This window comes from Dromaius novaehollandiae, chromosome 37 (assembly GCF_036370855.1).
Source record: "Dromaius novaehollandiae isolate bDroNov1 chromosome 37, bDroNov1.hap1, whole genome shotgun sequence".
Lineage (NCBI taxonomy): Eukaryota > Metazoa > Chordata > Aves > Casuariiformes > Dromaiidae > Dromaius > Dromaius novaehollandiae.
The window spans coordinates 453,349-477,207 of record NC_088136.1 but is presented as its reverse complement, the minus strand read 5'-3'; the positions used below and the strand labels follow the sequence as shown (position 1 = coordinate 477,207).

At 74.7% G+C, this 23,859-nt stretch overlaps 1 protein-coding gene across 1 annotated transcript; it reads right to left on the bottom strand.

Moving 5' to 3' along the window:
* Positions 1-1,296: 1,296 nt before the first annotated feature.
* IQSEC2 (IQ motif and Sec7 domain ArfGEF 2) lies at positions 1,297-21,579 on the bottom strand. The gene is made up of 16 exons (XM_064503401.1): positions 21,250-21,579; positions 19,373-20,382; positions 18,504-18,533; positions 12,042-12,321; positions 10,708-11,232; positions 8,797-9,668; positions 7,760-7,921; positions 7,543-7,665; positions 6,967-7,133; positions 6,739-6,878; positions 5,823-5,948; positions 5,629-5,728; positions 4,843-5,004; positions 3,634-3,798; positions 3,178-3,227; positions 1,297-2,392 (listed from the first exon to the last, which is right to left on the bottom strand). Exons 1-16 carry the CDS (start codon positions 21,451-21,453, stop codon positions 1,364-1,366), a joined length of 5,145 nt encoding a protein of 1,714 aa, XP_064359471.1. The 5' UTR covers positions 21,454-21,579; the 3' UTR covers positions 1,297-1,363.
* Between the last annotated feature and the right edge of the window lie 2,280 nt (positions 21,580-23,859).

The following is a 23,859-nucleotide window of genomic DNA, read 5'->3' as shown; positions in this document are numbered from 1 at the left end:
CGCGCACGCGCACGCACGCGCCGCGCCTGCGTGCCGCCGTGCGTGCCGGCGTGCGTGCGCGAGGGCGGGAGTGCGGCGGCCCCACGTCGTGTCCCTCCGCCGCCGGCAGGCGCCGCCGCGGAGGGGCAGCGCGGCGAAGTAGTCCGCGGGCTCCGCCCCCTGCCGCCGCGGAGGGATCCCGCGCCGTCGGCTCGCTTGGGCCGGCGCAGGCGGCCGGGACTCCTTGGGCACGTTTAAGGGGCCGCAGCGCGCATGCGCCACGTGGTCGCCGCGGGGAGGGGCGCGCGGGGCGGGGCCGCGGCGGGGCACGCCCACCCGGGGGCGGGGCCGCGGCGGGGACACGCCCCCTCCCCGTGGAACCACGCCCCGCCGTGCCTCTGCGGCCCCTATAGCCCGGCTGCCCGGCCCCTATAGCCCCGCCTCCCCGGCGCCTATAGCCCCGCCTCCCCGGCGCCTATAGCCCCGCCTCCCCGGCCCCTATAGCCCCGCCTCCCCGGCGCCTATAGTGCTCTTGTCCCGGCCCCTATAGCCCAGCTGTCTGGCCCCTATAGCCCCGCCTCCCCAGCCCCTATAGCCCCGCCTCCCCAGCCCCTATAGCCCTGCCTCCCCGGCCCCTATAGTGCTCCTGTCCCGGGCCCTATAGCCCGGCTGCCCGGCCCCTATAGCCCCGCCTCCCCGGCACCTATAGCCCTGCCTCCTCGGCCCCTATAGTGCTCCTGTCCCGGGCCCTATAGCCCCACTTACTGGCCCCTATAGCTGTGCTCCCCCCAGCCTGAGGCCCGGCGTCCCCAGTGTCCCACACGGCTGCTAGGGCCCAGCACGGCCCCGGTACCCGACCCCGGTGCCTATAGGGCCTCCAGCCCCCCCGTGGCCCTATAGCTGGGGTGCCACCGCCCCCGCGGTCCCCACAGCCCCCCGCCCTGGGCCCTACGGCTCCTACAGCCCCGCATAGCCCCCTGCCCCAGCCCCATAGGGCCCCGCAGCCCCCCGTCACAGCCCCACCCCCGCCCCATAGGGCCCCGCAGCCCCCTGCCCCCGCCCCATAGGGCCCCGCAGCCCCCCGTCACAGCCCCATAGGGCCCCGCAGCCCCCCCACCCCCGCCCCATAGGGCCCCGCAGCCCCCCCCGCGCCCCCCCAGCCCCCCAAGAAGGGGCGCAGGCGGTTGGCTCGCCACGGGGCGCCGGGGCCCTTTATGAAGCAGCCGCTCTACAGTCTCTCCTGTACAGCCCGGCGCGGGCGCATGCGGGCGGCGCCGGCCCCGGGGCCCAGGCGTCCGGGCCGGGGGGGGGGGTTAAAGTGCCATGTGACGGTCAGCCTGAGCCGGGGGGCCGGGCCCGGGGGGGCCGGGGGGGTGGGGGGGGGTCACACCACGGTGCTGATGCGGTTGCCCCCCTTGGGCTTGGGGGGGCCCGGGGGGGGCTGGGCCAGGGGCGAGGTGGGGCCGGCGGGCGAGTGGGGGCTGAGGGGGGTGTGGGGCGAGGGGGGGGGCAGGGGCGGGTAGGAGGGGTGGGGGGGGATGGGCGAGTGGGGGGGCGGGTGGTGGTGGTGGTGGTGGTGGTGGTGGTGGTGGTGGCCCGGGGGGGGGCCGCCCCCCCCGCCACCGCCCCCCCCGCGCAGGGCGCCCCCGCCGCCGCCCCCCCCGAAGACGAAGTGCTTGGCGGGGGCGGGGGGCGGCGGGGGGCGGTGGTGCGGGGGGGGGCCGGGCGGGTAGGCGTGGGGCAGCCCGTGGGGGGGGGCGGCGGGGCTGTAGAGGGGCAGGGGCGAGAGGGGCTGGCGGGGGGGGGCCGGGCCGGCGCCCCGCTTGCCGGGGCGGTGCAGGGTGTAGTGGGGGTGGGGCGGGGGGAAGCCCCCCCCGGGGGGGCCGTGCTGCTGGGGGGGCGCCGACAGCGGCGGCTGGGGCCCGCCGTGGAAGCGGGGGGGGGCGCCGGCGGCGATGGCCGGCAGCGGGGGCGGGGGCGCGGGCCGGGCCGGCGGCGGGGGCTGCTGCTGGGGGTAGGGGGGGGGCGGCGGGGGGGGGCCGGGGCCGCCGCCCGCCCCCCCGCCGCCGCCGGGCCCCCCCCCGCCGCCGCCGCCGCCGCCGCCATGGCAGTACTGGGCGTGCAGCGCCTGGAGCTTGGAGGGGCCGTCGGGGGCCGGGGGGGCCGCGGGGGGGTGGTGGTGGTGGTGGTGGGAGGAGGAGGCCGAGGAGGAGGAGGCCGAGGCCGAGGCGCAGGCGGCGGCGCCGGGGGGGGGCCCGGGGGGGGCCTTGCCGCGGCGGCTGCCGAAGAGGGAGCCCAGGAAGGAGGAGGAGTTGGAGACGGGCCGGGGGGGCGGCTTGTAGCCCTCGGCCCCCCCCGGCGCCGCCGCCGGTGCCCCCCGCGGCTGTGGCCGGGGGCTGCTGATGATGGAGCCCTGCGGGGGGGGGGGGGGGGCGGCGTCAGGTGGGCGGGGGCCCGCACTGGCCCCGCCCCCGGGGTTGGCCCCGCCCCGTGTGTGGGCAGGCCCCGCCCACTGGGATCAGCCCCACCCCCATGTATGGGCAGGCACCACCCACTGGGCTCAGCCCCGTCCCATATATGGGCAAGTCCCACCCACTGGGCTCAGCCCCGTCCCATATATGGGCAAGTCCCACCCACTGGGATCAGCCCCATCCCATATATGGGCAAGTCCCACCCCCTGGGATCAGCCCCATCCCATATATGGGCAAGTCCCGCCCACTGGGATCAGCCCCACCCCATGGAGGCACCAGCCCCACTGCCCGAGCACAGCCCCACCCTGTAGAGGGGAGCCCTGACCTCTGGGATTAGCCCTGCCCCATATACGGGCAGGCCCCGCCCACTAGGATTAGCCCCACCCCATGGAAAGGCAAGCCCCACTTCCCAGGCACAGTCCCACCCCATATATGGGCATGTCCCACCCACTGGGATTGGCACCACCCCTATGTTGCCAAGCCCCGCCCACTGGGATTAGCCCCACCCCATGTATGGGCAAGCCCCACCCACAGGAGCAATCCCCGCCCCATTGGTGGGAAGCCCCACCCCATAGACCTCCTGCCCCAGGAACAAACCCCACCCCCTAGAGCGAGCCCCGCCCCCAGACCCAGCCCTGCCCCAGGCCAAGCCCCGCCCCCCACAGAAGCCCCGCCTCCTGCCTCGGCACCGGGGGCGGGGCCTGGGGCGGGGGCGGGGCCCCCTCACCTCGATGGTGCTGTCCAGGGACCCCACGCTGTTGCGCCGGCCCCGCTTGCCTGGGGGGGGGCGAATGGGGGGGTCACACGTGGGGGGGCAGAGGGGGCCCCAGCCCCACGGCAGGGTCCCCACCTCTGCCCCCGGGACCCACGGCAGGGCAGTGCCCCCCCGGACCCACAGCACAGTGATGTCCTCCCCAGGACCCACGGCGGGGTGATGCCCCCCTCCCAGCCCCATGGCGGGGCAATGTCCCCCCCGCGTCCCCCCCACGCGGGGCGATGCCCCCCTCCCAGCCCCACAGCAGGACAATGTCCCCCCCCGTCTCCCCCCACAGGGCGATGCCCCCCCCAGCCCCACAGCAGGACAATCAATGTCCCCCCCCCCGTCTCCCCCCACAGGGCGATGCTCCCCCCCCCCAGCCCCACGGCGGGGCGATGCCCCCCCCCGCCCCCCCCGGGGGCTCACCGCCGTCGGAGAGGTCGCGCAGGGAGCTGCTCAGGGCGCTGCGCTTGAGCCCCTCGGGGGGGGCGAAGGCCTCGTCCAGGCTGCTGCGGCTCAGCCCGTTGAGGGCGTCGCGGGGGGGCCCCGGGCCCCGCGCCCCCGCCACCCCCTTCTGCTTCTCCAGCTCCGCTGCGGGGCCCCGCGCCCGTCACCCCGGCGCCCGGGCACGCGGGGCCCGCACGGGGCGGCCCGGTTCCCCCAGTGCTCCCAGAGCCCATCCCAGCTCCCCCAGGGCCCATCCCAGTGCCCCCAGTGCTCCCAGAGCCCGGCCCAGTTCCCCCAGGGCCTGTCCCAGTTCCCCCAGGGCCCATCCCAGTGCCCCCAGTGCTCCCAGAGCCCAGCCCAGTTCCCCCAGGGCCTGTCCCAGTTCCCCCAGGGCCCATCCCAGTGCCCCCAGGGCCCATCCCAGTGCTCCCAGTGCTCCCAGTGCCCGTCCCAGTGCTCCCTGGCGCCCCCAGCACCTGTCCCAGCGCTCCCCAGTTCCCCCAGAGCCCATCCCAGTGCTCCCCGGCGCCCCCAGCGCCTGTCCCAGCGCTCCCCAGTTCCCCCAGAGCCCGTCCCAGTGCTCCCAGTGCCCCCAGCGCCCATCCCAGTGCCCCCAGTGCCAGTCCCAGTGCTCCCCAGTTCCCCCAGTGCCCGTCCCAGGACCCTTGGCGCCCATCTCGGCACCCCCAGTGCCCATCCCAGTGCTCCCAGTTCCCCTAGCACCCGTCCCAGTGCTCCCAGTGCCCCCAGCGCCCATCCCAGTGCTCCCAGCTCCCCCAGCACCCGTCCCAGTGCTCCCAGTGCCCCCAGCGCCCATCCCAGCTCCCCCAGCGCCCGTCCCAGTGCCCCCAGTGCCCCCAGCGCCCATCCCAGTGCTCCCAGCTCCCCCAGCGCCCCTCCCAGTGCTCCCAGCGCCCCTCCCAGTGCCCCCAGAGCCAGTCCCAGCTCCCCCACCACCCGTCCCAGTGCTCCCAGTGCCCCCAGAGCCCCTCCCAGTGCCCCCAGCTCCCCCAGCACCCATCCCAGTGCTCCCAGCGCCCCCAGCGCCCCTCCCAGTGCCCCCAGCGCCCCTCCCAGTACCCCCAGCGCCCCCAGCGCCCCTCCCAGCTCCCCCAGCGCCCCTCCCAGTGCTCCCAGTGCTCCCAGCTCCCCCAGCGCCCCTCCCAGCGCCCCCGCGCCCCCGCTCACCCTCCACGCGGTACTTCTCCATCTCCTGCACCTCGGCCACGGACTCGCGCAGGTCGCTGGCGAAGCGCAGCCGGTCCTGGGGGCTCGGCGCGTTGAAGACGATCAGCACCTTCCGCTCCCCCCCCGGCGCCGCCGACAGCAGCTTGATCCCGAACTGGTAATCTGGGGCGCCGCCGGGGGTCAGCGCCGGGGGCCCGGGGGCCGCAGGAGGCTGGGGCGTCCTGCGGGGGCTCCGGGGCATCCCGTGGGGCACCGGGGGGCAGAGGGGCATCCCGTGGGGGGTGCCGTGGGGCACCACAGGGCAGAGGGGCATCCCATGGGCTGCCGTGGGGCAGCGGGGCATCCCGCGGGGGTTGCCATGGGGCACTGTGGGGCACTGGGGCATCCCATGGGGTGCCATGGGGCACTGGGGCATCCTGCGGGGGATGCCATGGGGCACTGGGACATCCCATGGGGTGCCGTGGGGCAGAGGAGCATCCAATGGGGTGCCATGGGGCAGTGGGGCATCCCGTGGGGGGTGCCGTGGGGCACTGTGGGGCAGAGGGGCATCCCGTGGGGGGTGCTGTGGGGCATCATGGGTCACTGTGGGGCAACAGAGCAGGCCGTGGGGACTCTGGGGCACCGTGGGGCAGCAGGGCACTCCAAGGGGTGCCGTGGGGCAGCGGGACACCCCGCGGGGGCACCATGGGTCACCGTGGGGCAGCGGGGCATCCCGCGGGGGCATCGTGGGACACCGTGGGGCACCGTGGGGCAGCGGGCCGCGCCGTGGGGCGCCGTGGGGCTCACAGGCGTTCTGGAAGAGCTGCATGTGCATCTCGACGAGGGGGAAGCTCTGGCGGAAGCTGTAGGTCACCAGGATCTTCTTCTTCTGGAAGATCTTCGTCACCTGCCGGGGCGGGGGGTCAGCAGGGCCCCGGCGTCCGGGCGCCCCGCCCCGCCCCGCCCCGCCCGGGGGCCCAGGCGTCCGGCGCCGCGCTCACCACCAGCAGGTCGTTGAAGAGGAAGACCTCGCGCTGGTGCAGCCCCAGGCGCTGGGGCCGGTTGGGGTCGGGCACCTCGTAGAGCTGGCAGCAGCACACCAGGCGCCGGTGGGGCAGGGACAGCACCTGGGGGGCGGGGTCAGCGCCGGGGGCGGAGCCTGGCCGGCCCCGCCCCCTGCCCCACGTGTGGGGTCGCCTAGACCAGCCCCTCTCTCCATAGGGACACCTAGAACGTCCTGCCCTGGCTATGGGGACACCTGGAGCATTGCCCCACGGCGCCACCTACAACATCGCTCTATAGGGTCACACCCCTCCATAGGGACACCTAGAACGTCCTGTCCTGGCTGTGGGGCCACCTGGAGCATTGCCCCACGGCGTCACCTAGAGCATCACTCTATAGGGTCATCTCTCTCCATAGGGTCACCTAGAACGTCCTGTCCTGGCTGTGGGGCCACCTGGAGCGTTACCCCACGGCGTCACCTACAACATCGCTCTATAGGGTCACACCCCTCCATAGGGACACCTAGAACGTCCTGTCCTGGCTGTGGGGCCACCTGGATCGTTACCCCACGGCATCACCTAGAGCATCGCTCTATAGGGTCATCTCCCTCCATAGGGTCACCTAGAACGTCCTGTCCTGGCTATGGGTCCACCTGGAGCGTTACCCCACGGCGTCACCTACAACGTCGCTCTATAGGGTCACACCCCTCCATAGGGTCACCTACAGCATTGCCCCATAGGGCCACCCGGGATGTTTCCCCACAGCGTCACCTATAGTGCAGCCCATAGGATCACCCCGAACATCCTGCTCCGGCTATAGGTCCCCCAGGACATCTCCCCCCAGGGCCCCACAAGGTCCCGCCCTGACTATAGGGCCCCCGGGGCCCCCCACCCTCGGCCCCACCCCTCCACCCACCGGCTTCTTGCCGACGATCATGCGCTCGACGGCCTGGACCTGGGAGACGTGGTCGTCGTTGGTGCGCAGCTCCCGGCTCTGGATGCGCTGGTAGATGCCCACCAGCATGTCCCGGGGGATGTCCTCGCCGTTGTCCACCCCTGCGCGACGCCCGGCACCGCTCGAGAACCCGGTTCCGGAGCAGGCGGGGGCCGCCGGGGGCGGGAGGGGCGGGGCCGCGGCGCCCACCTCGGAGGTTCTTGATGAAGTCCTCCAGCTTCATCTTGCGCTCGGCCTTGACGCTGGGGCTGTACATGTCGGTGTTGAGGAGGATGATGGCGAAGGCCAGGATGAAGATGGTGTCCGGGTTCCGGAACTGGCGCAGCAGGGCCGCGTTACACACGCAGTAGCGCTGGCTGCGGGGCGGACAATCCCCACGGCCCATGGGGTGAGGGCGCCCCACGGCCACCCCCACGCGGCCAGGGCCGGCCTGGCCGGGAGGGTTCTAGACCGCACAACGGTCCTGGCGCGATCCAGGCCCCCGGTTCCCCAGAGCATCGCCGCGTTGCATGTGGGGCACCCCCCATAAGGGCCCCCCCCGTGGTCCCTTGGGTCACCGAGAACGTCTCTCTGGTCTGGCTCCACCACCCCAGCACCACCAGCACCTCCACCCCGACCTACCCCGTCTAGGGCAACTGAGGACGCGGCTCCCCCCCCGCCCGGAGGACACCCATTCTGCGGGACGTTCTAGACCGCACAACCGCTTCTAGACCGCGCAATGGCTCCGGGCGGCGCCGGGGGGAGGAGGGAGGTGCCGGCTCTCACCTGAAGGCCTCGATCAAGCGCTCGACCTTCTGGGCCTCGCCCTGCACCCGGATGTGGGACTGGAACTTGCGGAGCGCCTCGTCCAGCTCCATGCCGGAGAAGTCCATCTCGTCCACCACGCAGCTGCGGGAGAGCCGCGACACCCCGACGCTGGCCACAGCCCCGAGCATGGCACGGGGCCGCCCCCGCCGCCGCCCAGCCCCCCACTGCCGCCTACTCGAGCACGTCGCGGTTGAACTGCTTCTGCCGGTTGCCGAGGAACTCGCCGATCATCTGCCGGCTCAGCCCCTTGCGCTCCAGGATGAAGTGGGCGACTCCCACCGGGGTGTCGGAGAGGAAGCCCCTCTCGATCAGGTACTGGATCCCCTTCTCCGGCTTCCTGCGCAGGGACGGGCCCAGGGTCGCCCGGCCGCAGGGCAGCCCGGGGCCCTCCCGGCAGCTGGACGGGGCCTCGACGGCCCCCCTGGGGTCACCCGAAATGCCCCCCAGTCCTCCCTATAGCGTCACCGAGAATGCCACCCAGTCCTCCCTATAGGGCCACCTAGAACATCATCTTGCCATGACTGTAGGGTCATCTACAACAGCGGCCTGTTCTCCCTATAGGGTCGCCTCGAAAAATGTCCCGTCCTTGTCACAGGCCCCCCTAGAACATCGCCCTGCCCTCCGCAAAGTCTCACCTAGAACAACGCTCTGTCCTCCCCATAGGCTCACCTAGAACATCACCATGTGCTTGCCATAGGGTCACCTAGAATGTCACCATGCCCTCGCCATAGGGTCACCTAGAATGTCACCATGTTCTTGCTATAGGGTCACCTAGAACGCCTGCTGCTCTCCCTGTAGGGCCACCTAGAACAAAACCCTGTCCTGGCCATAGGGCCACCTAGAACAACGTCCTGTCCTTGCTATAGAGCCACCTAGAACGTCACCACGTCCTTACTATAGGGTCACCTAGAACGCCTGCTGCTTTCCCTGTAGGGCACCTGGAACTAAACCCTGTCCTTGCTATAGGGCCACCTAGAACGAGGTCCTGCACTTGCTATAGAGCCACCTAGAACGTTACCACGTCCTTACGACAGGGTCACCTAGAACAACGTCCTGTCCTTGCTATAGAGCCACCTAGAATGTCACCATGTCCTTGCTATAGAGCCACCTAGAACGTCCCTCGGCCCTCCCCGAAGGGTCACCCAGACCCGCCGTTCTAGGTGCTGCATCCCCCGGAGCAGCGCCCCGCGCCCCCGGCGCCCCCCCCCTCACTTGTTGAAGAGGTTGAGGCCGATGCGGTACTGCCGGCGCTGCACCACGTCGTTGTTGAGGGCCGGCGAGTCCCAGCTCTGGCGCGGCTCGCGCTGGTAGGTCTGCTTGCCGGGCGGCGGGGGCCCGGGGGGCTGCGGCGGGGCGGCCGGCGGGGGCGGCGGGGGCGGCGGGGGGGGCTCGCGCAGGCTGTCGCGCGACGAGGACCCCGAGGAGCAGTTGAGGGTCTCGTTGGAGTTGGAGCTGCTGCGCAGGCTGTCGTTGTCGCCCTCGGAGCCCTCCTCGGGGGCCCCGGCGGCGGCGGCGGCGGCGGGGGGGGGCGGCGGCGGCGGCGGCTCGGCGTGGAAGCAGCGGTGCGGCGGGGGGGCGCGGGCGGGCGGGGGGCCGGGGGCCGGGGGGCCGCCGCGCGGCAGCGAGCCCCCCCCCGCCTCGGGCTCGAAGGGGCCGGCGCGGCTGAGGGAGCCGCGGTCGGAGCGGTCGCTGAGGTCCACGGAGCTGTCGCTGGGCGGCTCCACGGTGAGCAGCGGCGGGTGCCCCCCCCCGCCCCGGCCCCGGCACTCCAGGCAGGGGGGGCCGCGGCGGGGCGGGGCCGGCGCCCCCCCGCCGGGGCCCTCCTCGGGGCCGCCCCAGGGCTCGGGGCGGGCGGGGGGCGGCGGCGGGGCGGCGGGGGCGGCGGGGGGGCCCCCCTCGGCGCTGGGGGGCCGCGACGGCGGGGAGCCGGGCAGCCCCTCCTCCAGGTAGAGGGTGACGTCGCTGAAGGAGGTGGCGGCGCTGTCGCCCGCCGGCCCCGGCCCCCCCTCGCCGGGCCCCGGCGCCCCCGGGGGGGCCCCCCGGCACCCCAGCGCCTCGTCGATGGAGGCCGCCAGCGACTGCACCTGCGCGGCCGGGGCCGGGGGCGGGGTCAGGGCCGGCCACGCCCCCGCGCCGCGGGCCCCGCCCCCTGCCCCGCGCCCCACCCACGACCCGCTGGCCCACCTCCCCAAGCCCCGCCCACCCACGCAGCCCCCAGCCACGCCCACCCTCCCCAGGCCCCCCCCACCCGCCAGCCCCGCCCGCTGCCAGCAGCCCCACCCCGAGCCTAGCCCCGCCCCCTCGCAAGCCCCGCCCCAGGGCCGCTACTTCCTCCCACCATGAGCCCCGCCCCGAGCCCCTGGCCCCGCCCCTAGAGCCCCAAGCCCCGCCCCTAGAGCACCAAGCCCTGCCCTGAGCCCCTAGCCCCGCCTCCAGAGCCCCTGGCCCTGCCTCCAGAGCCCCTGGCCCCGCCCCTAGAGCCCCTGGCCCCGCCCCTAGAGCCCCTGGCCCCGCTCTGAGCCCCTTAGCCCCGCCTCCAGAGCCCTAGCCCCGCCCCCTCACAAGCCCCGCCCCAGAGCCGCTACTTCCTCCCACCATGAGCCCCGCCCCGAGCCCCTGGCCCCGCCCCTAGAGCTCCAAGCCCCGCCCTGAGCTCCAAGCCCCGCCCTGAGCCCCAAGCCCTGCCCTGAGCCCCTTAGCCCCGCCTCCAGAGCCCCTAGCCCCGCCCCTAGAGCGCCAAGCTCCACCCTGAGCCCCTAGCCCCACCCCCCAGAGCCCCTAGCCCCGCCCCTAGAGCGCCAAGCTCTGCCCTGAGCCCCTAGCCCCACCCCCAGAGCCCCTAGCCCCGCCCCCAGGTCCCCTAGCTCCGCCCCTGGTTCCCCAGGCCCCACCCCCGCACCCGTAGCCCCACCCCCAGGTTCCCTAGCTCCGCCCCCCGTTCCCCAAGCCCCACCCCTGCACCCATAGCCCTGCCCCCAGAGCCCCTAGCCCCACCCCCAGGTCCCCTAGCTCCGCCCCCGTTCCCCAAGCCCCACCCCCGCAGCCCCACCCCCAGGTCCCCTAGCTCCGCCCCCCGTTCCCCAAGCCCCGCCCCCGCGCCCATAGCCCCGCCCCCGCGCCCACCTGCTGGGCGAAGGCCTCCTCCAGGTCGGCGGCGCCGGGGCCGAAGTCGGCGGAGGCCGAGAGGTGCCGGGGGGGGCTGGGGGGGCCCCCGCCGCCCGGGCCGCCCCCGGGGCCCCCCCCCGCGGCAGCGGCGGCCTCGGGGGGGCCGGCGGGGGCCTCGGGGGCGGCGGCGGCGCCGTCCAGGCCGGCGCGGCAGGAGCCGCCGTAGCGGGGGGCGCGGCGGGGGCCCCGCGGCCCCCCCAGGGCGCCCTCGTCCAGCGAGGCGGGCTTGCCCTCGAAGTAGGGGGCGGGCGGCGGGGGGGGCCCGGGCCCCGGGGCGGGGGGGCCGCGGTCGTACTCCTCGAAGGAGAACTGCAGGCGCATGCCGGCCAGCGCCAGGCGCCGCGAGCGGCGGCTCTCGGCCGCGGAGCTGCGCAGCCGCTCGAACTTCTTGGCCATGCGGTAGCGGCGGAAGGCGGCCTGGATGGTGCGCGCCGCCCGCCGCGTGCGGAAGTAGCCGCCGTACTTGCGCTCCAGCATCTCCACCTGCCCGGGGGGGGCACACGGACACGGGCACGGACACGGGGGGGGGCGGTCAGAGGGGCGGCAGCGGGCTCGCGCGAGGGGCTGCGGGTGCCGCACGGGGACGCCCCTGGCACGGGGACGCCCCTGGCACGGGGACGCCCCTGGCACGAGGACGCCCCTGGCACGAGGACGCCCCTTGCACGAGGACGCCCCTGGCACGGGGACGCCCCTGGCACGGGGACGCCCCTGGCACGAGGACGCTCCCGTGCATGCAGAGCGCCCTTTGCACGGGGACGCCCCTGGCACGAGGACGCCCCTGGCACGAGGACGCCCCGGCACGGGGACGCCCCTGGCACGAGCACGCTCCCGTGCATGCAGAGAGCCCTTTGCACGAGGACGCCCCTTGCACGAGGACGCCCCTGGCACGAGGACGCCCCTGGCACGAGCACGCCCCTGGCACGAGCACGCCCCTGGCACGAGGACGCCCCTGGCACGAGCACGCCCCTGGCACGAGCACGCTCCCGTGCATGCAGAGAGCCCTTTGCACGGGGACGCCCCTTGCACGAGGACGCCCCTGGCACGAGGACGCCCCTTGCACAGGGATGCCCCTGGCACGAGCACGCCCCTGGCACGAGGACGCCCCTGGCACGAGGACGCCCCTGGCACGAGGACGCCCCTGGCACGAGGACCCCCCTGGCACGAGCACGCCCCTGGCACGAGGACGCTCCCGTGCATGCAGAGCGCCCTTTGCACGGGGACACCCCCCCGCACGAGGACACCCCCCCGCCCGAGGCCACCCCCCCGCCGAGGCCCCGCGGCGGCGGCGGTACCTTCTTGTCCTGGAGGTCGGTGGAGAGCTCGTAGCTGTCGCTGAGCGCCTTGGCCCGCTTGCTCTCCTCCTCCTGCTGCAGGCGCAGGGCCACGCTGGCGGGCTGCGGCGGCAGGCGGGCGGCCCGGCCCCAGGCCGGGGCCGGGGGGGCGGCGCCGGGGGCCCCCGCGGGCGCCGGCGGCTCGGGGGCCGGCTCGGGGGCGCGGCGGTACGGCGCCTGGCTCCCGGGGCTCTCGGGGGGCGGCCCCCCGCCCTCGCTGCCCGGGCCCTCGCCCTCCACGCTGCGGGAGACGGGCGGCCCGTCAGCGCCGCCGGCGGCCCCCCCCAGCCTCCCGCAGCCCCCCCAGCCTCCCGCGGCCCCCCCCAGCCTCCCGCGGCCCCCCCCAGCCTCCCGCGGCCCCCCCGGCCCCCCCGGCCCCCCAGATCCCCCCCCCCCGCGCCCCCGGAGCCGCCTGGGTCCCGTCCGCATCCCATGCAGAGCCCCCCCGAGCGAGCAGAGCCGTCTCGAGCCTGCCTGGAGCCTCCTTGGGGCACCTAGAGCCCCTCTAGAGCCCCCCCCCCCCGGGTGCCTGGAGCCGCCTTGAACCGTCCAGAGCCCCCAGAGCTCCCTCCCAGGAGACCGGAGCCGTCTAGAGCCCGTCTAGAGCCCCCATGGGGCACCTGGAGCCTGTCTGGAGCCCCCCTGGGGCACACGGAGCTGTCTAGAGCCCCTATGGGGCACCTAGAGCCCCTCTAGAGCCTGTCTGGAGCCCCCCTGGGGCGTCTGGAGCCCCTCTGGAGCCCCCCTGGGGCACACGGAGCTGTCTAGAGCCCATCTAGAGCCCCCATGGGGCACCTAGAGCCCCTCTGGAACCCACATGGGGCACCTAGAGCCCATCTGGAGCCCCCCTGGGGCACACGGAGCTGTCTAGAGCCCCTATGGGGCACCCAGAGCCCTTCTAGAGCCCCCATGGGGCACCCAGAGCCTCTCTAGAGCCCCCATGAGCCAAACGGAGCCATCTGGAGCCCATCTAGAGCCCCCAAGGGGCACCCAGAGCCCCTCTGCAGCCCCTCTAGGGCACATGGAGCCATCTAGAGCCCCCCTGGGGCACCTGGAGCCCCTCCGGAGCCCCCCTGGGGCACACGGAGCCGTCTAAAGCCCGTCTAGAGCCCCCAAGGGGCACCTAGAGCCCATCTAGAGCCCATCTAGAGCCAACCTAGAGCTCCCCGGGGGACGCAGAGCCGCCGGGAGCCGCACGAGCGGGGAGCCCGGGGACGCAAACACGGGGACACGGGGACGGGCCCGGAACGTGGGGGGGGGGGGGGGCACGCGGGGGCCCAGGGACGCGCGAGCACGGACGCACGGACCCGCGGGGACACACGGACACGGGGGGACGCGGGGACACGCGGAGCCGGCAGCGCCCCGCCCCACCCGACGGCACGGACCCACGCGCGGGGCTCGCTGCCCCGAGGACCCAGGCGTCCGGGTGGGGGGGAAGCAGGTGGGGAGAGGGTCTCCATCCATGCCTGGGGGGCCCCAAGGGGGTCCATGAGGGTCTGGGAGGGTCCTGGCACGTCCGGGGGGGGGCACAAGGGTTTGGGGAGGGCCCGCGGGGGGGCCCAGGGGTCCGGGGGGGGGCGAGCAGGTCGGCAAGGCTCTGGGGCACTCCAGGGGGGTCCCCGCGGATTTGGGGGGATCCAAGCAGGCCTGGGGGGGGTGCAGGGAAGGTGCAGGCAGTCCGGGGGGGCCACAAGGGTCTGGGGAGGGCCTGGGGGGGTCCTGGCACATCTCGGGGGGGGGTCAAGGGCCCGGGGGGGGCCGGGGGGATCCAGGAGGGTCCCCAAGGGCCCGGCACGTCGGGGGGGGGGCAGGGAGGATGCTGGTGGGTCCGGGGGGGCCGCAGGGGGTCTGGGGGGGGCCGGGGTGCTCCGGGGAGGATGCTGGCAGGTCCGGGGGGGGCGCAGGGGGTCTGGGGGGGGCCGGGGTGCTCCGGGGAGGATGCTGGTGGGTCCGGGGGGGCCGCAGGGGTCCGGGGGGGGCCCGGCACGTCCGGGGGAAGCGGGGGGGCTCCGGGGGGGGCCCCGGGGCCCGACTCACCCGTGCAGCAGGCGCTGCCGGAGCGGCCCCCGCCGCCGGTCCGCGGTGCACTGCAGGCACCACATGGCGACGGGGCCGGGGCCGGGGCCGGGGCCGGGGCAGCAGCACCGGGCCGGGGATGAGGGCAGGGCCGGGCCGCGCCGCGCCGCCGCCCCCGGGCGGGGGGGGAGCAGGAGGAGGAGGAGGAGGAGGAGCCGGCGGCGCCCCCCGGCTGGCGGCTGCCGGGGCGGGGGGGCTCCCGGGGGGGCTCCCGGGGGGGGGGCGCTGCGGCGCCGGACGCCGGGGCCCCCGGACGCCTGGGTCCCCCCGGGTCTCCCGGCGGGGGCGGGGGCGGGGCGGGGCGGGGGGCGCGCGCCCCGTCGGGCCGCGGCGCATGCGCGGAGGGAGCCCCCGGACGGCCCCGCCCGCGGTGGCGGTTGCCGTGGCGACGCGGCGGGCGGGGGCGGGGCTACGCGGGGCGGGAGGGCGCTGCCGTCACCATGGAGACCCCCGGAGGGGAGGGGGCGCCGGGGTTCCCGCCGCCAGCCCCGCCCCCTCCCACGTCACCGCCCGCCCCCCGAAGGAGCCCCGGGAGGCGCCAAGATGGAGGCGTCGCCATGGCAACCGCCCCCCCACCCTCCCGGGACCCAGGGCGCCCCCGCGGCCCCTATAGCCCCCCGGGGTCCACAGAGCCCCTATAGATCCCTAGGGATTCCACAGAGCCCCTATAGACCCCTGGGGGGCCACAGAGCCCCCATAGACCCCTAGGGATTCCACAGAGCCCCTATAGACCCCTGGGGGGCCACAGAGCCCCCATAGACCCCTAGGGATTCCACAGAGCCCCTATAGACCCCTGGGGGGCCACAGAGCCCCCATAGACCCCTAGGGATTCCACAGAGCCCCTATAGATCCCCGGGGTCCACAGAGCCCCTATAGATCCCTGGGGGGCCACAGAGCCCCCATAGACCCCTGGGGATTCCACAGAGCCCCTATAGACCCCTGGGGATTCCACAGAGCTCCTATAGACCCCTGGGGGGCCACAGAGCCCCTATAGACCCCTGGGGATTCCACAGAGCTCCTATAGACCCCTGGGGGGCCACAGAGCCCCTATAGACCCCCAGGGATTCCACAGAGCCCCTATAGACCCCTGGGGATTCCGCACGGCCCCTATAGATCCCTGGGGGCCATAGGGGCCCTATAGACCCCTGGGGATTCCACACAGCCCCCACAGATCCCCGGGGTCCATATGGCCCCTATAGATCCCGGGGGGGGCGTAGAGCCCCTATAGACCCCTGAGGATTCCACATGGCCCCTATAGCCCCCCGGGGGTCCATATGGCCCTTATAGATCCCAGAGGTCCCCATGGTCCCTCCAGCCCCCGGGGGTCCGTACGGCCCCTATGATGTGCTTGTAGGGCGCTATAGGGCCCCGCGGGGGAGCCCTGCACTGCCCCGGGGAGGAGAGGGCGGCGCAACGCGGCCCCCCCTCGCACGACGGCCCCCCCCGGACGGCTGCCCACGTGACACACGGTGACCCCCCCTCGCACGACGGCCCCCGTGCGACGCACGCGCCCTCGCACGAGGCGGGGGACGGGGACGGGGAGGGTCCTGCGCCGGCCGTGACCGGGCTGGGCAGCAGCGGGGGGACACGGGGGGGGACACGGGGGGGACATTGGGGACACTGGGGGGACACTGGGGACACGGGGGGACACAACCAGCACAGGGGGCACGGGGGGGTGCGGGGACACGGGGGACACGGGGGTGACGTGGGGGGACACGGGGACCGGTGTCGGGGCGGGGGCAGCGGGGGAGGGGAGCCCCGCGGGGGCCCAGGCGTCCGGGGCTCTTACCTGCGGGCGGGGGAGGTTGGAGGCGCCGCGGAGAGGGAGACGGCGAGAACCTGGATGGGGACCGGGACGGGCACGGACGGAGGGAGGGAGAGGTGGGGAGAGGGATGGGGAGAGGGATGGAGGGATGGAGAGAGGGAGGGATGGACGGAGGGACAGATGGATGGAGGGATGGATGGAGGGACAGATGGATGGAGGGATGGATGGATGGAGGGATGGAGGGAGGGATGGAGAGATGGATGGAGGGATGGACGGGTAGAAGGATGGATGGACAGGGGGATGGAGGGAGGGATGGATGGAGGGACAGAGGGGTGGAAGGATGGAAGAACAGATGGTGGGATGGCTGGTTGGAGGGAGGGATGGAGGGCTGGAATATGGAAGGATGGATGGAGGGATGGACGGATGGATGGTGGGATGGCGGGATGGAGGGAGGGAGGGATGGAATATGGAAGGATGGATGGAGGGATGTATGGACGGGGATGGAGGGACAGACGGAGGGACGGGGTGGAAGGATGGAAGGAGGGATGGTGGGATGGCTGGCTGGAGGCAGGGAGGGAGGGATGGAGAGGTGGAATACAGAAGGATGGATGGAGGGATGGATGGAGGGATGGACAAGTGGAAAGACGGAAGGAGGGATGGTGGGATGGCTGGTGGGATAGCTGGTTGGAGGGAGGGATGGAGGGATGGAAGGAGGGATGGGGTGGAAGGATGGAAGGATGGCTGGACGGGGGATGGCGGGATGGATGGCGGGATGGATGGCGGGACGGAGGGAGGAGGGACGGAGAGGGATGGAGGGGGGGGGCGGGTGTCTACCCCTGGCTATGGCTGGACGCAGGATGGGGGGGCGAGTGCCGGAGCTGGGGGGGGCGGGGGGGGACGGGGGGGCGGCGGAGGAGGAGGACGAGGGGCAGAGGGAAGAGAGGAGAGAAAACACGGAGTCAAGAGCAGAGGCACGAGGGGACACGAGGGGGGGACACGGGGGGCACGAGGGGACACGAGAGGGGACACGGGGGGACACGGGGGGCACAAGCAGCACTTGGGGACGGCCGTGGGGCACGGACACGCGTGGGGCACACGGGACACGGACACGCAGAGCCGGGTCCGAGAAGGATCGGGGCAGAACCGGCCCCACGGCGGCAGCGGCGGGTCCAGGCCCTGCTCGAGACCCCCCCCCCCCGGGGCCCAGGCGTCCGGGCGCCCCCCAACCCCGGGGCCCAGGCGTCCGGGACCCCGGCACTCACGTCTCGCCCTCCATGGCCGCACGAGCGGGGGCCCCGGCGTCCGGGCGCGGCGGGTCTACGGCGCGGGGGCTGGAGCGGGCGGCGCCCGGACGCCTGGGCTCCCTCCGCGGGCGGGGGGGGGCCGGGGGGGGAGGCGGCGGAAGGGACCCAGGCGTCCGGGCTCCCAGGCCTGGCGAACTCATCACGGCCGCCGCCCCACCCTTCCTGCCCCCCCGCCCGGAGGCCCGGGCTCTCCAGCCCCGCTCCGAGGTCGGAAACGGCCCGGACTTCCTCCCTGCCCGGACGCCTGGGCCCCGGGGCGGTGGCTCCGGCGGCCTCCCCCCCCCGCCCCCCCCCGCCTGGCACGAGGGGGCCGTGCGAGGCCCACGTGCCCCACGGCGGGGGCAGGGCAGGGCTGTGGGGCACCGCAGGGGCACGCTGGCCTCGCACGGCCTCCGCGGCCTGGCACAACCTCGCACGGCCTCGCACGAGCCGCTATGACGTCACACAGCCTTGCACGAGCCGCTATGACGTCGCACGGTGTCGCACGGCCTTGCACGAGCCGCTATGACATCGCAGGGCGTCGCACGAGCCGCTATGACATCACATGGTGTCGCACGGCCTTGCATGAGCCGCTATGACATCGCAGGGCGTCACACGAGCCACTATGACGTCACACGGTGTCGCACGGCCTTGCACGAGCCGCTATGACATCACATGGTGTCGCACGGCCTTGCACGAGCCGCTATGACATCGCAGGGCATCGCACGAGCCACTATGACGTCACACGGCGTCGCACGGCCTCGCACGAGCTGCTATGACGTCACACGGCATCGCACGGCCTTGCACAAGCCGCTATGACGTCACACGGCCTCGCACGAGCCGCTATGACGTCGCAGGTTGTTGCACGGCCTCGCACGAGCCGCTGACGTCGCACGGCCTTGCACGAGCCGGCACGACTTTGCACGGGGCTGCCCGACCCCGCGCGTCTCGCCGGCGGCCCCCCAACGCCGCCCCGTCGCGATAGCGGGGCCCCGTCGCGACGCGGGGTCGCGGGGGTCGTTCCCACGGGTGGGGAGGGGGCAGGGCGCGGGGGGCGGGGCCCCGGTTGCCGTGGCGACGCGCGGCCCCCGCTGTCACGCCTCCCCCACGCTGTCATCGCCGCCCGCGCCGTCGCCTGGCAACCGCCGCCGGTCCCCGGCAACGCGCCTCCCGGCCATGCCTGGGGAGCGGGCCCAGGCGTCCGGGCGCCCAACCCCCCCCGCCCCCGGGGACCCAGGCGTCCGGGCACCCGACCCTCCCTCCCGCCCCCGGGGGCCCAGGCGTCCGGGCGGCACTGACCTCACCGTCCTGGAGCTGTCTCGGTCCGACCTGGGGGGAGAGAGGGGCTGAGCGCGCGGGGGCCCCGGCGTCCAGGCCCGCCCCGCCCCCGCCGGGGACCCAGGCGTCCGGGCCGCGGGCCAGGCCCGGCAGACGGGGCGGCCGCGGGGCGCCCTGACGCAGCTCCCCCGCCCCCGCGGCTCCGGCACCTGCTCGGCCGCGAGGACGCCCCCCCCCCCCCGCCCCCCCGCCGGGCCGTGACGAGTTACGGCGGGGCTCAGCCCCCGGGACGCGTGCCAGGGGCTTGGCGGGCCCGGACGCCTGGGTCCTGCCGCGGGGAGCTAGACCGCGGGGCAATGTAGACCGTAGGGCGACCTAGAACCGGGGGTCGGTAGCAACGGGGGGCCGAGGGGGAGGCCCCCATCGGGCCTTGAGGTGGGGCACTGGGCAACCCGCGACGTCGGGCGACCCACAGCGTTGGGCGACCTAGAACACGGGGCGATCTGCAGCATTGGGTGACCTAGAACATAGCTTGACCCACAGCGCTGCGCGACGTAGAACATAGGGCAACCCACAGCATTGGGTGATCTAGACTGCAGGGTGACCCACAGCATTGGGTGATCTAGAACATAGGGCGATCCACATCGTTGGGTGACCTAGAACATGGGGTGACCCGCAGCGTTGGGTGACCTAGAACATGGGGTGACCCGCAGTGTTGGGTGACCTAGAGCATGGGGTGACCCGCAGGGTTGGGCGACCCAGACCGTAAGGAGCCCCACCGCATTGGGCGACCTAGAACGCGACGCCACGGGGCCGTAGGGCGACCCGGACCGCGGGGGCGCGCAGGGGGGCGGGGGGACCGGCGCGGCCGCCCGGACGGGGGTCCTTACTTCCGCTGGAGCGTGGTGGCGGGGCTGGTGCTGGTGCTGGTGCTGTGGCCGCCGGCGCCGGGGCTGGAGCTGCGGGAGGCCCCCCGGCTCAGCGGGCCCCGGTCGCGGTGGGCGCCGCCGCCGCAGCGGTCCCGGGCGCAGGGCTCCGCGTAGGGCCCCTCGCGGCCCGCGTAGGGCCCGTCCCGCTCCAGCCGCTTCTGGTAGGGCAACGGGAACGGCGCGTCCCGCTCCGGCCGGCCGGCGTACGGCGCGTCCCGCTCCAGATGCCCCGGGTAGGGCGCATCGCGGTCTAGATGCCCCGGGTAGGGCACGTCGCGGTCTAGATGCCCCGTGTAGGGCACGTCGCGGTCCAGGTGCCCCGGGTAGGGCGCGTCGCGGTCCGGCCGGCCCGGGTACGGCGCATCGCGGTCCAGATGCCCTTGGTAGGGCGCGTCGTGGTCCAGGTGCCCCGGGTACAGCACGTCGCGGTCCAGGTGCCCCGCGTAGGGCGCGTCGTGGTCCAGGTGCCCCGCGTAGGGCGCGTCGCGGTCCAGGTGCCCCGGGTAGGGCGCGTCGCGGTCCAGGTGGGCCAGGTACTGCCCGTCGCGGTCCGGGCGGCCCGGGTACTGCAGCTCGCGGTCCAGGCGGGCCGCGTAGGCCGCGTCGCGGTCCCCGGCGCCCGGGAACTGCAGCTCGCGCTCCAGGCAGCCGGCGAGCTGGGCGTCGCGCTCCGGGAAGGGCCGGTCGCGGCCCGGGTAGAGCCGCTCGCGCTCCTTGCGGCTCTGGAGCTGCCCCTCGCGCTCCGCCGGCGCCTCGAACTGCCCGTCGCGCTCCAGGCGCCCCAGGTAGGGCGGCTCCGGCTCCCGCTCCCCGTAGGGCGGCTCCCGGTCCCGGTCGCGGTCGGGGTGGGCGGCGTAGGGCGGCTCGCGGTCGCCGGCGCCCGGGAAGGGCGGCTCGGCCTCGGCGCCGCCCGGGAAGGGCCCGTCGCGCTCCAGGTGGTTCTGGTACTGCCCGTCCTGCTCCGCGCGGCCCTGCCGGGGCGCAGACGTCCGTCCGCTGGGGGGGCCCGGCCTGCAGCCCCCCAAGTACCTCCGACTGGGTCTGTGACCCCCCAAGTACCTCTGACCTGGCCTGCAGCCCCCCGAGAAGCTCCGAGGGGGCCCCCAGCCCCCCAAGTACCTGCGAGAGGGCCCCCAGCCCCCCAGCACAGCCCGTAGCCCCCCAAGGAGCTTCAGCGCAGCCCGCAGCCCCCCAAACTACCTCCGAGCAGGCCCGTAGCCCCCCAGGGCAGCCTGCAGCCCCCCAAGCAGCCCCGAGTGGGCCTGTAGCCCCCCAGCAAAGCCTATAGACCCCCAAGCAGCCCCGAGTGGGCCCATAGCCCCCCGGCACAGCCCGCAGCCCCCCAAGAAGCTCTGAGCAGGCCCGTAGCCCCCCGGCACAGCCCGCAGCCCCCCAAGCAGCCCCGTAGACCCCCGACCCGGGCCGCAGCCCCCCAAGCAGCCCCAAGAAGCTCTGAGCAGGCCCGTAGCCCCCCAGCACAGCCCGTAGACCCCCAAGGAGCCCCAACCCAGCCCGTAGCCCCCCAAGCAGCCCCGTAGCCCCCCAAGAAGCTCTGAGCAGGCCCGTAGCCCCCCGGCACAGCCCGCAGCCCCCCAGGGCAGCCTGCAGCCCCCCAAGAAGCTCCGACCCAGCCCGTAGCCCCCCGGCACAGCCCGCAGCCCCCCAAGCAGCCCCAAGCGGGCCCGCAGCCCCCCGACTCGGCCCACAGCCCCCCAAGCAGCCCGTAGCCCCCCGGCACAGCCCGTAGCCCCCCGGCAGAGCCCCGGCAGAGCCCGCAGCCCCCCAGGCGGGCCCGTAGCCCCCCGTAGCCCCCCGGCAGCCCCCGCGGCGGGCGGCACCTGGGCGGGGGGCGCGCGGCGGAGGCGCAGGTCGCGGTTCTCGCGCGCCAGGCGCTGCAGCTGCCCCTCGAGCTGGGCGATGCGGCGGCGCTGGGAGGCCAGGAGGTGCCGCTGGCTGGCGATGATGCGGTTCAGCTCCAGCAGGTACTGCACCGCCCGGTCCGGGGGGTCCCGCGCCCCCCCCGCGCCCCCCGCCGCCGCCATCCTCCTACCCGCGCATCCGCCGCGGGGGCCGGGGGGGCCGGGGGAGGCTGGGGGGGGGCAGGCAGGGGGGCTCGGTTTGGGGGGGGCAGGGAGGGAGAGGTTTGGGGGGAGTCAAGAAGGGGGTCTTGGTTGGGGGGGTCAGGAAGGGGGAGGTGAGGTTGGGGGGGTCAGGCAGGGGGTCCCGGCTGGGGGGGGCAAGCAGGGGGTCCTGCTTTGGGGGGGTCAAGAAGGGGGTCCCGGTTTGGGGGGGGGTCAGGAGTGGGGAGGCTTAGGGGGATCAGGAAGGGGGTCTCAGTTTGGGGGGGGTCAGGATGGGGGTCCTGGTTTGGGGGGGGTCCCGGTTTGGGGGGGGTCAGGAAGGGGGAGGTTGGGGGGGTCCCGGTTTGGGGGCAGGAATGGGGGGTTAGGGGTCCGGAGGGGGGGCCTCAAGGGGGGGTCCCCGTTTGGGGGCAGGAAGGGGGGTTTGGGGGTCCGGGGGGCTTGGGGGGGGTCGGGGGGGGGCCCGGCCGCGGGTCCGGGGGGGCCCGGCGCGGGGGCGGGAGGAGGTTGGGGGGCCCGGGGGGGGGGCGGCGGGGGGGTCCCGGCTCGGGGGCAGGGGGGTTGGGGGGCCCGGGGGGGGGCCCGGCGCGGGGGCGGGGGGGGCCCGGGGGGGGGGGCCGCGGCGGCGGGGCCGGGGGGCCGGGGGGGGGCCGGGGGCCCGATCCGGGCGCGGAGCTCGGAGGGAGGAGGCGAGCCGGGCGGGGGCGGGGCGGCGGGCGGGGCCGCGGGGGCCCAGGCGTCCGGGCGGCCCCTCCCCCCGCGCGCTGCGCCACCGCCCCCTCCCCCCGCGGCGGGGGGGGCCCAGGCGTCCCGGGGGGGGGGGGGGCGTCCGGGAGGCGCCGCGGCGGGACCGAGGCGCCGGGAGCGGTGCGGGGGGGGGGGAGGTTAATTAACGGGATTAATTAGCCGCGAGCGCGGCGGGAGGGGGGAGGGGAGGGGAGGGGCGGGGCGGCCGCGGCCCCCCCGCGCCCCCCCCCGCCCCGCGCCGCCCCCGCCCGCGGCGTCGCCATGGCGACGGGCCGCAAAGAGCCGCGCGCTGATTGGGGGGCGCCCGCCGCACCGGGAGGGCGGGGGGGGGACCGGGGAGGGGGGGGGGGCCCTGTGTGCCCCCCCCGCGCGCCCCCCGCGTGGCGCCCCGGGGCCCTAGAGCCCCTACACGGCCCCCCCGTATGGCCCCGGGGGTCCTATAGCCCCCATACGGCCCCCCCACATGGCTCCACGGGGGTCCTGTGGCCTCTATGCGACCCCCCCACCTCCATACGCCCCCCCATATGGCCCCGGGGGGTCCCTATATGACCCCCCCACCTCCATACCCCCCCTATATGGCCCCATGGGGACCCTGTGGCCCCTATATGACCCCCCCACCTCCATACACCCCCTATATGACCCCCCCACAGCTCCATACACCCCCTATATGGTGTCCTCCAGCCCCTACATGACCCCCCCACATCCATACCCCCCCATATGGCCCCATGGGGGTCCTCTAGCCCCTATAGGCCCTCCCACACCTCCATATGGCCCCGGGGGGGCCCTGCGGCCCCCATAAGGCCCCCAAGGGATCCCTACAGCCCCCATATAGCTCACAGGGGGGTCCCTGCGGCCCGGCCCCCCCCATGAGGTCCCTATGGTGCCGAGGGGTCGCTGGCACCCTCGTAGGGCCCCCACCGGGGTACGTATGGCCCCTATATGTAGCCCGAGGCGTCCTATCATACAACGGGCATCAGTATAACCCCTGTAGGGCCCCCCCACCTCGGGTCTATACGGCCCTATAAGCGCCTGGGGGTTCGTACAGCCCCATAGGAATCCATACGGCCCCCATATAGCCCAAGGGGGTCCCTACGGCCCCATAGAGCCCCACAGGAATCCATACGGCCCCCATATAGCCCAAGGGGGGGTCCCTACGGCCCCGTAGAGCCCCAGAGGAGCCCATACGGCCCCTATATAGCCCAAGGGGGTCCCTATGGCCCCATAGAGCCCCACAGGAATCCATACAGCCCCTATATAGCCCAAGGGGGGTCCCTACGGCCCCATAGAGCCCCATAGGAATCCATACGGCCCCTATATAGCCCAAGGGGGTCCCTACGGCCCCGTAGAGCCCCAGAGGAGCCCATATGGCCCCTATATAGCCCAAGGGGGTCCCTACAGCCCCATAGAGCCCCATAGGAATCCATACGGGCGCCTATATAGCCCAAGGGGGTCCCTACGGCCCCATAGAGCCCCACAGGAATCCATACGGCCCCTATATAGCCCAAGGGGGTCCCTACGGCCCCATAGAGCCCCATAGGAATCCATACGGGCGCCTATATAGCCCAAGGGGGTCCCTACAGCCCCATAGAGCCCCATAGGAATCCATACAGCCCCTATATA

Excerpts from the sequence above, each read along its gene's own strand:
- IQSEC2 (XM_064503401.1), bottom strand. The coding sequence starts at position 21,453 with ATGGCGGCGGCGGGGGGCGCGGGGGGGGCGCGGGACCCCCCGGACCGG. Across the intron at positions 20,383-21,249 it reads GCCGCGCGCCCCCCGCCCAG|GGCCGCGCGGAGCAGGACGG; the intron begins GTGCCGCCCGCC and ends GCGCCCCGGCAG. Across the intron at positions 12,322-18,503 it reads GACAGCTCCAGGACGGTGAG|CGTGGAGGGCGAGGGCCCGG; the intron begins GTCAGTGCCGCC and ends CGTCTCCCGCAG.